Source organism: Dromiciops gliroides, chromosome 4, assembly GCF_019393635.1.
Source record: "Dromiciops gliroides isolate mDroGli1 chromosome 4, mDroGli1.pri, whole genome shotgun sequence".
Lineage (NCBI taxonomy): Eukaryota > Metazoa > Chordata > Mammalia > Microbiotheria > Microbiotheriidae > Dromiciops > Dromiciops gliroides.
The window spans coordinates 159573004-159587081 of NC_057864.1; the positions used below are offsets into that span (position 1 = coordinate 159573004).

The window sequence follows — 14078 nt, forward strand, 5'->3', positions numbered from 1 at the left end:
AGGACCCACATGTACAAAAATATTTATGGCAGCTCTCTTTGTGGTGGCAAAGAATTGGAAACTGAGGGAATGCCCATCAATAGGGGAATGGCTAAACAAGTTGTAGTATATGAATGTAATGGAATACTATTGTGCTGTAAGAAATGATGAGCAGGAGGAGTTCAGAGAAACCTGGAAGGACTTACATGAACTGATGCTGACTGAGAGGACCAGAACCAGGAGAACATTGTACACAGTAACAGCAACATTGTGTGATGAACAATGAGGATAGACTTGGCTCTTCTCAGCAGTGCAACGATCCAAAACAGTTTCAAAGAACTCATGATAGAAAATTTTCTCAACATCCAGAAAAAAAAGAACTGTGAATTATGGTTGTAGATTGAACCATACTGTTTCTACTTTTGGACTGGTTTTTTTCCCTTCTTTTTTGAGGTTTTTCCCTTGTGCTCTGATTCTTCTTTCTCAAGATGACTAATGTAGAAATATGTTTAATGTGATTGTACATATACAACCTATGTCAGACTGCTTTCCATCTTGGGGAGGAGTGAGGAAAGGGAGGGTGGGAGAACAAAATTTGGATCTAAAAATCCTGTGAAAACAAATGTTGAAAACTATCCTTATATGTAACTGGAAAATAATAAAATACTTTTAAAAAGTCAGTGAAAGAATAGCCAAATAGTTGAAAAAGTAGATGAAGACTAGGAGCACATCATATCAGAAACCAGAGAAAGAGGAGGATTATCTTTGGTATTCCATATACTTGAGAGAGAGTTAAAAAAAAAAAATGAAAACCTAAAAGGGACTATGGAATTTAGCTAAGAAATTAGTGAAAGAAAAGAGTGATTTAAGTTGAGTGTGTTTAGGATTGAAGCCAGATCACAAAGTGTTAACGTGGGAGTATCTATACTTATCTATCTATCTATCTATCTATCTATCTATCTATCTATCTATCTATCTATCTATCTATCTCTATATATATGAGATCTATACAGATCAGAAAGGTACAGCAGTGACCTTTTAACTCAAAAGTGAGTAAGTTTAAATCTGGTCCTCCATCATTCCACTGGGCATCTTGGGAAAAAACCTATTTTAAACATCTTTTACAAGAGTTTTGGCATAGTAGTTGTACAATGAGTAGGGTTTGGGACCTGAAATAATTAGTTTGAAAAATAAGTGTTTCTTATTCAAATATATACTACACGAGACTGGAAAGATGGTTATTTATCCTAATCTTAATTATCCAGGAGAAGAAATTTCATAATTTCTTTTGTCCTCTAGTTATCCTTTCCAGGCTCCTAATCTTAGGTTGCCTCTAACAAATTCTAATAGAATTCTGGGTTGCCATTTAAGAGTCTTGAGCTCTAATTCAGTTTCTGCCTTTTTATTTCATGTGTAATTGTGGTAGAGTCTGCTGCTTTCTTACTGGACCAAATGAGAATTGGATTTGGTTTTGTTTGTTTTTTTTTTCATAACATATCACTGTGGTCTTCTCAGACATCAGTAGTAAGGAAATTCAAATTAGTAATTTTGTTTGTATTATTAACCTTAAATATTTTTCTCATTCAGGGAAAGTTGACAGTTTGTGATAGGCAAATAAATGGAATTAATTTAATTTTATTATTAAGGAAAACAATAATTGCATTACCTCTTTTTCACACCATACAGTTTTCAAATAATCACGAGTACTGTTTTTTGCCTGTGTGTGATTCTTTGTCTCTTTCAGTGATTGGAATCCCTACCCGAGGTACAAGATTAGGAACATCTGTGGATGACTCTGTGGATAGTCTGCTTCAGCGGATGGCACAACATGAAAGCCAAGGGAACTTAGAGAAAAACATTGATGCTGTCATTGCCACAGTCTCTATCCCACCTTCCTCAAGCCCAGGCCATACTCATAGTAGGGAACGAGGTCTGGGGAAATCAGACAGCCTGCTAGTACCCACAGCACCTAGTGACTCCTGCAGCAACACCACCATCTCACTCCTCTCTGAGAGGTTGCCAAGCAGCTGTTCCCCCCATCATCTCAAGAGGAGTGTGGTAGAAGCCATGCAACGCCAAGCCCGGAAAATGTGCAATTATGATAAAATCTTGGCCACCAAGAAAAACCTGGACCATGTCAATAAAATATTAAAAGCCAAAAAGCTTCAAAGACAGGCAAGGACAGGTAATAATTTTGTGAAGCGCAGACCAGGCCGACCTCGGAAATATCCCCTCCAGGCTGTAGTGTCAATGCAGGCATTCCAGGCTGCCCAGTTTGCCAGCCCAGAATTAGATGAAGGGGAGGAAGGTGGAACACTGCATCTTGGTCCTGATACAGTTACAGATGTCATTGAGGCTGTTGTTCAGAGTGTGAACCTGAACCCAGAACTTAGGAAAGGATGGAAAAGGAAAAGTTGGCTTCTGGAGGAAGAAGCAAGGAAAAGACAGAAGATAATTCCCGAAGAAGAACAGGAGAATAATAAAAGGTAACTTATTTGTTTTGAAGAGAAGAAACCTCTACTTTACTTTATCTGCAAAGTGCAGTTATCCCAGATAATTTCTTAAGCTTTACTTTACTTTGAGCTATGTAAGTTGTTCTTCTAGATTATATATTTCATTATTGATTTTTCTCTATTAACTTTTTATAGAGTCATAAAATTTTAAGGCTGAAGAGATTTTAAAGAACATTTGGTCCAACTCTGTCTCTTTACGGATTAGGCAACTGAAACCAGAGAAAGAAAATAATGTATTCAAAATCATATAGCTACTTAGTAGTAGATTTGGGACTAGAATACAGGTCTTCTGACTCCCTATCCAATCCAATACTCTTTCCACTATACCATGCTGCTTTTTTTCCTCCACACTGTATTCATAGCTTGTTTTAAATAGAATTGTATTGCTATTTAGCTTTTACACACCCAATGTGATATATTTATTTAAATACTAGGTTAATTTAATGCCCCTTTCCGTGCTCTTGAGTCTCAGAATCTATGAACTATATAGTCAGTAATGTGATAAAATCCAATCATTCCCCTTGTCCTTCTCCTCCTCCTCCCCCCCCCCACTCTCCAAAATAAAAATATAATAATACATATTTAGGGGGCAGCTAGATGGCGCAGTGGTTAAAGCACTGGCCCTGGATTCAGGAGTACCTGAGTTCAAATCTGGCCTCAGACACTTGACACTTACTAGCTGTGTGACCCTGGGCAAGTCACTTAACCCCCATTGCCCCGCAAAAAAAAAACAAAAACAAAAAAATAATAATACATATTTAGATAGATGCACCATGTTTGGGAGGTGAACCTTGATTGGCAATGCTTAAAGGAGATCTAGATACTTTTGCAGTCCAAAAGTGAATCTATCTAGATTGAATCTCAGGCTTGTGTATTCCAAGTGTGCCACAGACAATTTTATATTTTCTTAGTTGGTTCTAGATTTCCACTGAAAGATAATGAATAAAAAGGATTGTCCAAACTGTTTTTCAAATATAGCTGCTAGTACATCATTAGGAAGGTATGCATTCAGTTAAAGGACATTTTGCTGAAGGTTATAGAAGAAAATGATCCAAGAGGTCTTTCTGTCAGCTATAAGAATACATTTTTTACTGACTACAACTCTCCCTTTTCCAGAGATTGGAGGCAGGAAGATGATTAAGGTGATTATTTCAGTACTTGAGGTAGGACTGAACTAAAGTAGTGATGATGAGAATGAATAGTTGGGGAGTATATAAGAGATGTGGAGGGGAAACTGACAATAATTGGCTAGTGACTTGATATGGAAGGTGAGGGAGAAGTAAAAGTAAAGTATAATTCTGTGATGTTTGAACCTAGGTAATTAGGAAGATGTTAGTGCTTGTAGCAAAAGTAAGCAAGTTTGGGGGCAGCTAGGTGGCTCAGTGGATAGAGCACTGGCCCTGGATTCAGGAGTACCTGAGTTCAAATCCGGCCTCAGACACTTAACACTTACTAGCTGTGTGACCCTGGGCAAGTCACTTAACCCCAGTTGCCTCACTAAAAAAAAAAAAAGTAAGCAAGTTTGGAAGAGGAGTTTTATGGAGAGGAGAAGAGATCCCTTTTTAATTATTATTATTTTTGTTTGTTTTTTGCAGGACTATGGGGGTTAAGTGACTTGCCCAGGGTCACACAGCTAATAAGTGTCAAGTGTCTGAGGCCAGATCTGAACTCAGGTACTCCTGAATCCAGGGCTGGTGCTTTATCCACTGCGCCACCTAGCTGCCCCGAGATCCCTTTTGAACATACTGAGTTTGAGAAGCAGATAGGACAGTGACTTAATCATAGGAGCTCAGTATGTTTACTCCAATGTGCAGACAGTACTAATATCATGAGAACTACTTTCAAATATTTGAAAGGCTTTCATATGGAAGATAATTTGACTTGTTTTTGCTTATCCCCTAAGGACAAAAATTGAAGTAATATATGGATATTTCAGTGTGCCAGATTTCATCTTCATTTAAGATAAAATTTAAAATAAGCAATATCCCAAAATAGAATTAGCCACCTCATTAGTTAGTGAGTTCCCCTTCACTAGTGGTCATCAAGACTTGTAGAGGGAATTCCGTTTCAGCCATAGGTGGTCTAAATGGTCTCTGAAGTCTCTTCTGACCCTTAGATTTTATGAAAGCATTCTCTGCAAGAAAGAACATTATGAGTTAAGTCACAGAGCTACCATTGTGTTTGTTGTGTACAAAACCAAAATCTTATAGTAAGGAGGGTAGCAGTAGCAGGTTGCTGGAGTCTAGAGCTGGAAGAGACCTCAGAGCCTATCTGGTTTAACCCTTTCATTTTACAGGTAAAGAAACTGAGGCTCAAGGTAGGGTTCTTGTTGGAGATGAACAGGAAATAAGTTTGCTATATAGCTTGAAGATAAGATTAGACAACCTTGAAAGCCAAATGAAGGAATTTAGACTTGATGCAAGTTATCTAGTGAAAAAAAATGACATGATAAAAGTAGTGTTTAAGAAAGATTAGTCTGGCAGCTATCCATGGCATAAATTAGAAAGGAAAGAGAGCCTAGAATTCAAGAGGCATTAAATGATGAAGGCCTCAATTACAAGATGAGAAAAACATAACTAGACAACTATTCATCTGAAAAAGATCCAGAGATTTTAGTGGCCTGCAGTTGAAGTAGGAGTCAGCAGTGTGACGGCAGCCCAAAAAGCGAATTCAGTCATAGAATGAACTGAGAAGTTTGTGGTATTAGGACTAGGGAGGTGATAATCTTGTTGCACTCTGCCCTGGACAGACCTTGTTTCCATTACTGTTCATTTTAGGCAACACATTGCAGAAAAGGCATTGATTCAGAGAAGAGGAACAGGATCGTTAGCAACCTTAAGGTCAGGCTTCACAAGAATCATTTTGAAGGAACTGGGGATGTTTAGCCTAGAGAAGGAAGAATTTGGGATGTATTTCAAAAGCTGTCCTACAGAAAAGGGAATAGATCCGTTTTGCTTATCCTTAAAGGACAGAACTAGAAGTAGTGGGCAGAAGTTGTGAAAGTCCTATTCTCGATGAAAGGAAAAACTTCCTAACAGTTACAACTACACCAAAGTGTAATGTGTTGCCACTGTAGATTCCTCCTCACTGAAAATTTTTAGGTAAATTCTGGATAACCACTCACCAGGTATCTTGTAAAGGATTATTCTTCTCAGGTTGGAATTGATTCTGAAGTTCTTTCTAGTCCTCAGAGTTTTCAACCAGAATTATAGTAATGGAAATAAAGAGGAATTATCAAATATAAGAATGTTATTTCAAAGGAAAAATCTGTTAGATTCTGTGACTAGAGAGCAGAATGGGTTACAGATAATGACTTCAACAAATCTTGATTACCTGCTATCTGCAAAGTACTATATGAGGTCTTTTGGAGAATAGAAAGTTTACAATTAGGGTAGCTAGTTAATGTCATTAATGGAGATAAAAAGAAGTTGAGATTTGGGATGCAGTTTTGGAGGAAGGACAATTATTTCCATGTTTAACCTTCAATTTGAAACAGAAGAACAAATCAAAACAGGTCTGAAAGCCAGTTTTCAGCAGAGATTTTCCCAGTTCTTTTCCTGCATTGTCCTGAGTAAATTGAATGCAGTTTTTCTTTTACATGTTGCTATCAGTCTTAGCACTCTCCTGTAGTCTTAAGTGCCCATTTTCTCTCCCAATTTCCAGAAAACCTTTCTCTTTCTGCAGTCATAGACTGATTTTTCCACATCACACTGAGTTACTAGTTAGATGCAGTTTTGGATCATCTTCTATGATGTCACTGAATTTGGTTCTAATTCTTAGCTATCTATTCACTTACATCCACCATTTTTCTTCATTAGGAAAATTTCAGAGGTATTCCCAGAAATACCATTTATCAACTTTAAAGATTAACCTCGGGGGCAGGTAGGTGGCGCAGTGGATAAAGCACCAGCCCTGAATTCAGGAGGTCCTGAGTTCAAAACTGGCCTCAGACACTTACAATAGCTGTGTGACCCTGGGCAAGTCACTTAATCCTCATTGCCCTGCCCCCCCCCCCAAAAAAAAGATTAACCTCACCTACCCCCAAATAACATGTCTCTTTCATGAATCATTTGTTAGTCCCTTTTCATAGAGCATAAGCAAACCCTGGGGTTATAAAGGTGACTTTATTATACAAAAATATATTTCTTTAATAGCTATCCTTTTGACAACAGTTCCTGCCTTAATTGCAATTATCATTATCATAATCATTGAATTTGCTTTTTGTAATGGCATGCTGCTTTATTTTCATTTATTAATTATTATTCACAAAAGCACTGAGTGCCAAGTTTATGTTAACATTCTTTTATATACTAGGAACCAAAGGAAGAGAAATTAATATTTCCCCAGTGTTTAAACTGTAATGAAGATTAGTAGGACTATATGCCTTGTTAGAACTTAGGTTGCAGCAAACAATGAGACAGTTCTCCAAAAAATAACCCAATATAACATTTGTGTTATTGATAACTACTGCTGTCTGCCACCTGATAAATTGTTATTACCATACCATTGGTTATTTGAGAATAGCAGAGCCAGGTGATATTACATCCACAAAACAGGTTGAGTAAATTGCTTTAGTAACAATTGTTACACCACTACTAGTTCTTTCTTCCCTCACCCATACCCCCTCCTCTGGAAGTGCAGGTTTCCTCACAGGCCAGTCAAACAAATACCCAGTTGCATTCCATAATAGTCCATACTTGAAAATTCTGTAAGAAATTTTCAAACAGAAATTTCCAGATCAACAAAAAAATGTAGCCCAAGAAATGTTGACTAAGAATGGTGGGAAATAATTTGGTTGTTCTTAGAAATCTATTTGTAACCAAAGAAGGATATCACATTTTTTCCCCTCATCATTAATTAATATGTATGATCCATGAAAGTTGCATTAGGTATACTAAACTTTAGAGCGCTCACCACAGAAAGGGCCCTGCCCCCAAAGAGGTGAGGTTTAAAGGGCTGTAAAAAAAGATAATTCTCTTTCTCATGTCTTTTTTCTTCATAATCACGGAAGACTTTTTAGAAAAAAAAAATTGGATTTAAGATGGTCTTGGATGGAAAGATAAGAGGAAGTTTGCTGTAAGGTTAGATATGTACAAAGGCTTAGAGTTGGATTTATATATAAGTCAAATGAACTTCGTCCCAAACTGTAACAACAGAAAAAAATAACAGTTAAATTTTAATGCAAATGGATGTAATTTTTAAAACATATATTACTTTAATAGGGAATAGTTTCTCATAAGATTATGTTTAAACTTTTATTCCCAGCTTTCCTGAGACAACAGTTGAATCTCCTAGTCCTCCAGAAGCCCCACCAAAGCCACCTGAACCTGAAAATACCCTGCAACCTCTACCTTCTCTTATTCCACGGGAAAAGAAAGCCCCTCGCCCTCCAAAGAAGAAATATCAGAAAGCAGGGCTCTATTCTGATGTATACAAAACTACAGAGTAAGTAATAGCATTTATCAGTATGCTACTCACTGCCTATTTTCCTTATGAAATCTTATTATTTCCTGGCACATGGTAATTTTTAAATCCTTGGTGATTGATTATGTCTGTCCCCATTGAGTTGCTATCCTTTCCTAGACAGATATTAAATATCCATTCTACTTCCATGACATTGTATAGAGTTTTAAACATATTTCCTCTCCTAAAGTTCATAACTTACAATATAATAACATTTATATAGTTGGGCAATTCCTTCCATATTAAAAATGATGGTATTGACTATTACTGTTTGGAATGTGAAATAGTTATTTCACCATTCCTTTCCACACTGTAAAATACCAGAATTTTTCATTGATTTATGACAATCTACTTTGGGTCAGAAAGAGCTGGTTTGCTTTGGTTTGGTTTTGTTAAGCATAGAAAATGGGGGGGGGGCAAAGGAAAAGAGATCCTTTCATGGGGTGTATTTTTTTTTAAGTTGTCATAACTTTTATATTTTTCTACTTGGTAGTGTGGATTAGAATATTGATAAAAGAAAACCTTTAACTGGGATCAAAGTGCCCTTTATTACCTTTATCCAAACCATAGTTTTAAAGATGTAACTGCAATCAGAAATCAACTTTCTTGACTCCAAAATTGTATTAAAACTTAATTTTACTAACAATAAAATTCTTTCCACATAACAGGAGGAACAGCAATTAATTTCTTTCTTTCTTTCTAGCAGCAACTTTCAAATGTTTAGTAAATACATATATCTTTACTGTCTATGTACCTCCTTGAGGGCTCACAAACCAGTACAACTCTTTTGTGGACTGATTAGTTTCTGAGGATTTTTTGGTTTTGTTTTCTGGAATTATTTTCAGATATCCTCTATGTTAAAGTTGTAAAGTCCGATCCAGTTGATTTACTTGCTCTCATAGAGCCAAAACACTGTCACATTTAGAGGAAGAAGAGGTTTTATCGGCTTTTTGAAAATTTACCTTTATAACTGAATGAAATCAGATTATTGTGTGAGAGTCTTCACCAAAGGATTCTACAAGGTAATTAGGGCCATTTTCAGGTACAAACAAATTAGGTAATAAACCCTGGAGTTCTCCATTTATAGAAAATATGGGTGTGTAGGAGGGGAAAATCTCTTTGATGTTGACAGTTAGTGTAGATTCTTTTCCAGGTAACACCTCTCCATGTGAAAGATGGAGAGACACTAACAGAAAGAATGTGGGAAACTACTTCCCTTGCTTTCTCTTATCAGAGGTTTGGCATTGATAAAGAGTGCCAGCATGATCTACTGAGGGTTGTTACCCTAGACCATCCTGCTCCTTAGAAGTTGCTGAAGGAGTACCTAGGAAGCTCTTCCTCATAGTTGAGCTCAATGATGTCAAACTGAAATAGAAATGGGGGCCACTCGGCTATATATAAATATATAAAGATACCCCTGGCCACATATTGACTTAGAAAATCACCTATTAACATCTTTGTTTTTCTTTATTTTGTTAAATATCTTCCAGTTACATTTTAATTTCATTTGAGCCATATTCTTTGTACTCCACATGTTTGATACCTATGGTAAAACTGGCAATACAGGGATGATGAAACACCAAAGAGAATTTCAGGCCAGAATTTTTGCTTCTAGAAGATCTTTAAGAGCAAACTAAGTTCCTATCTGTACAGGTACCTCTTTTCCACATGGGTACCAAAATGATTTTCCTAAAGTATAACCAGATCCCTCCCCACTTAATATACTCCAGTGGCTATTTTTTTCCCCTCTAAGATCAAATACAAGTTCCTCTTCGCATATAAAGCCCTGGGGCAGCTAGGTGGCACAGTGGATAGAGTACCAGCCCTGGATTCAGGAGGACCTGAGTTCAAATCCAGCCTCAGACACTTAACTAGCTGTGTGACCCTGGGCAAGTTGCTTAACCCCAGTTGCCTCACCAAGAAAAAAATAGTTCAAGAGGCATATAAAGCCCTTCACAAATGGGCTCCAGCCTTCCTTTCCATGAATTCTATGGTCCAGCCAAACTGTCCTTATTATTCTTCCTTCAACAACCTTTGTCTTCCATTTTCTTGCCTTTGTGTAGGCTATTCCTGTTCATGTTTTGAATGCACTTTCTTCTGATCTCTTAAAATCCCTAGTTTGCTTCAGAATCACCATCTTTTGCATGAGTTCTTACTTGACCCAGCTACTAGTGCTTTCTCCCCCAAAATTGCATTGTATTTTTGTGTATATATATATATATTGTATATGCATACATGTATGTGTTATCTCCTTCAATAGAATGTCAGTTTCTTTAGGGCAGAGACTTTTTCATTTTTGTGCTTTGCATTTAGTAGGTACCTAATAATTGCTTGTTGGTTAAATAATTTAATTTAACTGATGTGGATACTAGTTGGATTCAGGGATATTCACTTATTCATTCAACAAATATTTAAGTGCCTGGTGCTTAAAAGGCATTATACTAGGAGACAGCTAGGTGGCACAGTGGATAAAGCACTGGCACTGGATTCAGGAATTCTGAGTTCAAATCCGGCCTCAGACACTTGACACTTACTAGCTGTGTGACCCTGGGCAAGTCACTTAACCCCCATTGCCCCACCAAAAAAAAGGCATTGTACCAGATGCTAGAGGGAGATATCCTTGCCCTAAAGAAGTTTACTATCTAGTAAGTGAAATCACACTTGCACACAATAACTATAATACAAAATAGAATATAAATCATGCATTACAGAGTACAATAGAAGCAGATAGAACATCCAGAAAGACTAGATGGAGAAGCTGGCACTTGAAGTAGGCTTTGAAGGATAGGAAGTTTGGGGTTTTTTTCAGTAGGCAGAGGTGAAGCTAAGAATATTCCAAGAATAGTGATCAACATGAGCGAAGGCATGGAGGTAGTTAAAGCATGTATCATTGCATGAAAGGATGGCACACTTGCAGCATGGTACAGTGGAAAGAGCATAGGATTTGTAGTCAGAGAACTAGGGGTCAATTCTTGGCTCTGATAATTACTATCTGGGTCATGACTTTGAGCAAATTATACTTCTCTGTCCCTTCCAGCTCTATGCCTATTATTTAATAATCTAGTCTCTCTGGACTAGATAATATTTGGATCATATATAATGCTGTATAAATGAAATAGAAATTATGGGCTCCTTCTTTCTTATTGTTGAGTTAAAATATGTTGAAGGAATGCCTCCAAAGTATACATTCTTTCTTGGGTCTGACTCATAAGTGACTTATAAAAATTATCAAGGTGCCTGAATACATTTTGGGCAGTAGTGTCAATGAGAATAGAATAACACAATCCTGATAGTAATCTCTAACTTTTCATGTTTTCCAGAAAAATATTATTGCATATTTACCATGACCTAGTCTACAATATATTTAATGATAGTTTCTTGTATCTTTAAACCAACTTTTTTGTGGGAAGGGGTGTGATTATTTTACTTTCTTTCAGAGCTTCTTGCTAAGGTCTTTTTTAATAAGGCCTTGTGTTACTGCAAGTGTTGCATTAAGGACACAGATATACCTATGTTCTAGAGGCAAGCTATAAAGAGGCTTTCTCTTTCTCTCTCCTCTTTTCCCTCATTCCCCTCTCTCCCTTGTATTTATCCTCTCTCTTCTTCCTCTCCTCTGTCCCCTTCCTCTCTATAAGAAGATGGGGAGGGGAAAGCTAGATTATGAAGGGCTTTGAACACCAAATAGAAGATTTTGTATTTAATCTTGGAGGTGATAGGGATCCACTTCAGTTTATCAAGTAGGGGAGTGGGATGGTGACATAGTCTGACCTGTACATTAGGAAAATTACTTTGACAACTAATTGGAGGATGGATTGGAGTGGGGGGAGACTTGTGGCAGGCAGACCAACCAGCATACTATTGCGCCAGGCCAGTTGTGAAGAAGTGAGGGCCTATATTAGGGTGCTAACAGTGTCAGAGAAGAAAAGGAGCTGAATTTGAAAGATGTGACAAAGGTAAAATCTATAGACCTTGCAACAGATTGTATATGGGAGGGTTGAGAGATAATAAGGAGCTGAGAATGACATCTACTTAAAAGAGTGACCAACATTTCATAGTAAATAATGTTAAATGACTTGATTGTGGCTTTATCTTGAAAATGAAACTTAAAATTATGAAAATAACTTTTTTCTTTAACATTTTAGTTTAGAATTACAACTGTATATTCTTAGATCAAAGAATGAAACTATGTATTTAGTTTTTTGTCTATTCTGACAAAATTTGATGATAGCACAATATGTTACCTATCATTTTATGTTTGACTTTCATAGCAACGCAGTCATAAAGTTTACCAAAACACATGAGTACTTTATCAGTTTGTCTAAGAAACTCTGTAAACTTTGATAATAAAGTAGCATTTCTTGAGCTCCAGGCATTGTACTAAGCACTGGGGATACAAAAAAAGGGCAAAAACAGTACTTGTTCTCAAGGAACTTGCAGTCATATAGGGGAGAGAACCTAAAAACAGCTATTTACAGACAAGGTGTAGGCAGGATAAAGTGAAGGTAGTCTCAGAAAGAAGGCACTAAGATTAAAGAGCACTGGCAAAAGTTTCTTGCAGAAGGTATGACTTTACCTGAGCCTCAAAGGAAGCCAGGAGAAAGTTTTCCTTGAAGGAAACCTAGGAGACAGAGTTGAAAGGGGAGAGTGTTCCAGTTTGGGGGAGGGGGAGCGTAAGAAGGGGATAGCTAGTGAAAAAAATTTCAGATTCTGGAGATGGAGTGTCATACAGGAGGAACAAGGGGGCCAGTGTCACTGGATTAGAAGAGTATATGGGGGCAGCTAGGTGGCACAGTGGATGGAGCACCCGCCCTGGAGTCAGGAGTACCTGAGTTCAAATCTGGCCTCAGACACTTGACACTTATTAGCTGTGTGACCCTTGCCGAGTCACTTAACCCCAGTTGCCTCACAAAAAAAAGAAAAGAAAAGAAGAAAAAAAGAAGAGTATATGGAGGGTAGTAAGGTACAAGAAGATAGGGAAGGTAGGAAGGGGCCAGGTTATGAAGTGCTTTCATAGCCAAACAGGATTTTATATTTGATTTTGGAGGCAATAGGGATCCACAGAGTTTGTTAAATAGGGGAAGAAAGTCAGCTTTGCATTTTAGGAAGTTGCATTTGATAGCTAAGTAGAAGATGGATTGAAGAGTACACAGAGGGTGCAGCTATGTGGCTCAGTGAATAAAGCACCAGCTCTGGATTCAGGAGGACCTAAGTTCAAATCCAGTCTCAGACACTTGACACTTACTAGCTGTGTGACCCTGGGCAAATCACTTAGCCTTCATTGCCCCACCCAAAAAAGAAAGAAAGAAAGAAAGAGAAGAGCATGCAGAGACTTGTGGCAAGGCTACTAACCAGAAGACTGTTGCAATAATTCAAGTGTGAGGTGATAAAGACCTATATCAGGGTGGTAGCAATGTCAGAGGATAGAAGAGGGTATATAGGAAAGATGTTCTAAAGGTAGATTTGACAGGATGCCTGGGTTGGGCTTCTGGGTAACTGGGAGGATGATGTCTACAGTAAAAGGCAACTTGGAAGGTAGTGCTTGGGGTGGGGCAAGAACAATAATGAGTTAAATTTTGGATATGGTGAATTTATGTGACATACACTTTGAGATGTCTGATAGGCAACTGGCAGTGAAAGATTGGAGAATTAGCATAGAGGTTCAGGCTGAACAAGTAGATCTGAGAATTAGTCTGCAAAAAGATTATAATTGAAACCAAGGGAACTGATGAAATTACTGAGTGAAATAGTATACAAAGAAGAGAGGGCCTTTGGGGATACCCATTGTTAGTAGAAATGACCTGGATGAAAATCTAGTAGACAAAAGAATGGTCAGACAGATAGGAGGAGATTCAGAAGAGAGCAGTATCCTGAAAATCTACAGAGAAGAGAGTATCAAATGATATTTAAATTATTCATTTGAAGCCCTTCTTAAAGATACTGACACACAGAGATGTTGATAAGATGAGTTGGGATAGTTAAAAGCTTAAGAGGGTAAGGGTGTTTGATGGACAACTGATTTCATCAATCGACACCTCCTTTATGATTATTGTTGTATTATGATGGACTTTTGCTTTTCTATGCAATCTCACAGGCAGGCAATGTAGCATCGTGAATACAGAGCAG

General features: G+C 37.5%; 1 protein-coding gene across 3 annotated transcripts in view; it reads left to right on the forward strand.

Annotated features, from left to right (window-relative positions):
- The window catches only part of ASH1L (ASH1 like histone lysine methyltransferase), a 231182-nt gene that overhangs the window by 124045 nt on the left and 93059 nt on the right, over positions 1 to 14078 (forward strand). For 2 of the 3 annotated variants that reach the window (XM_044002148.1, XM_044002147.1), the window contains exons 5-7: positions 1724 to 2465; positions 5270 to 5332; positions 7758 to 7937. In XM_044002148.1, coding sequence (XP_043858083.1) covers positions 1724 to 2465; positions 5270 to 5332; positions 7758 to 7937 — 985 coding nt within the window. The remainder of the gene's footprint in view (positions 1 to 1723; positions 2466 to 5269; positions 5333 to 7757; positions 7938 to 14078) is intronic. The other variant, XM_044002149.1, reaches the window with a different exon arrangement.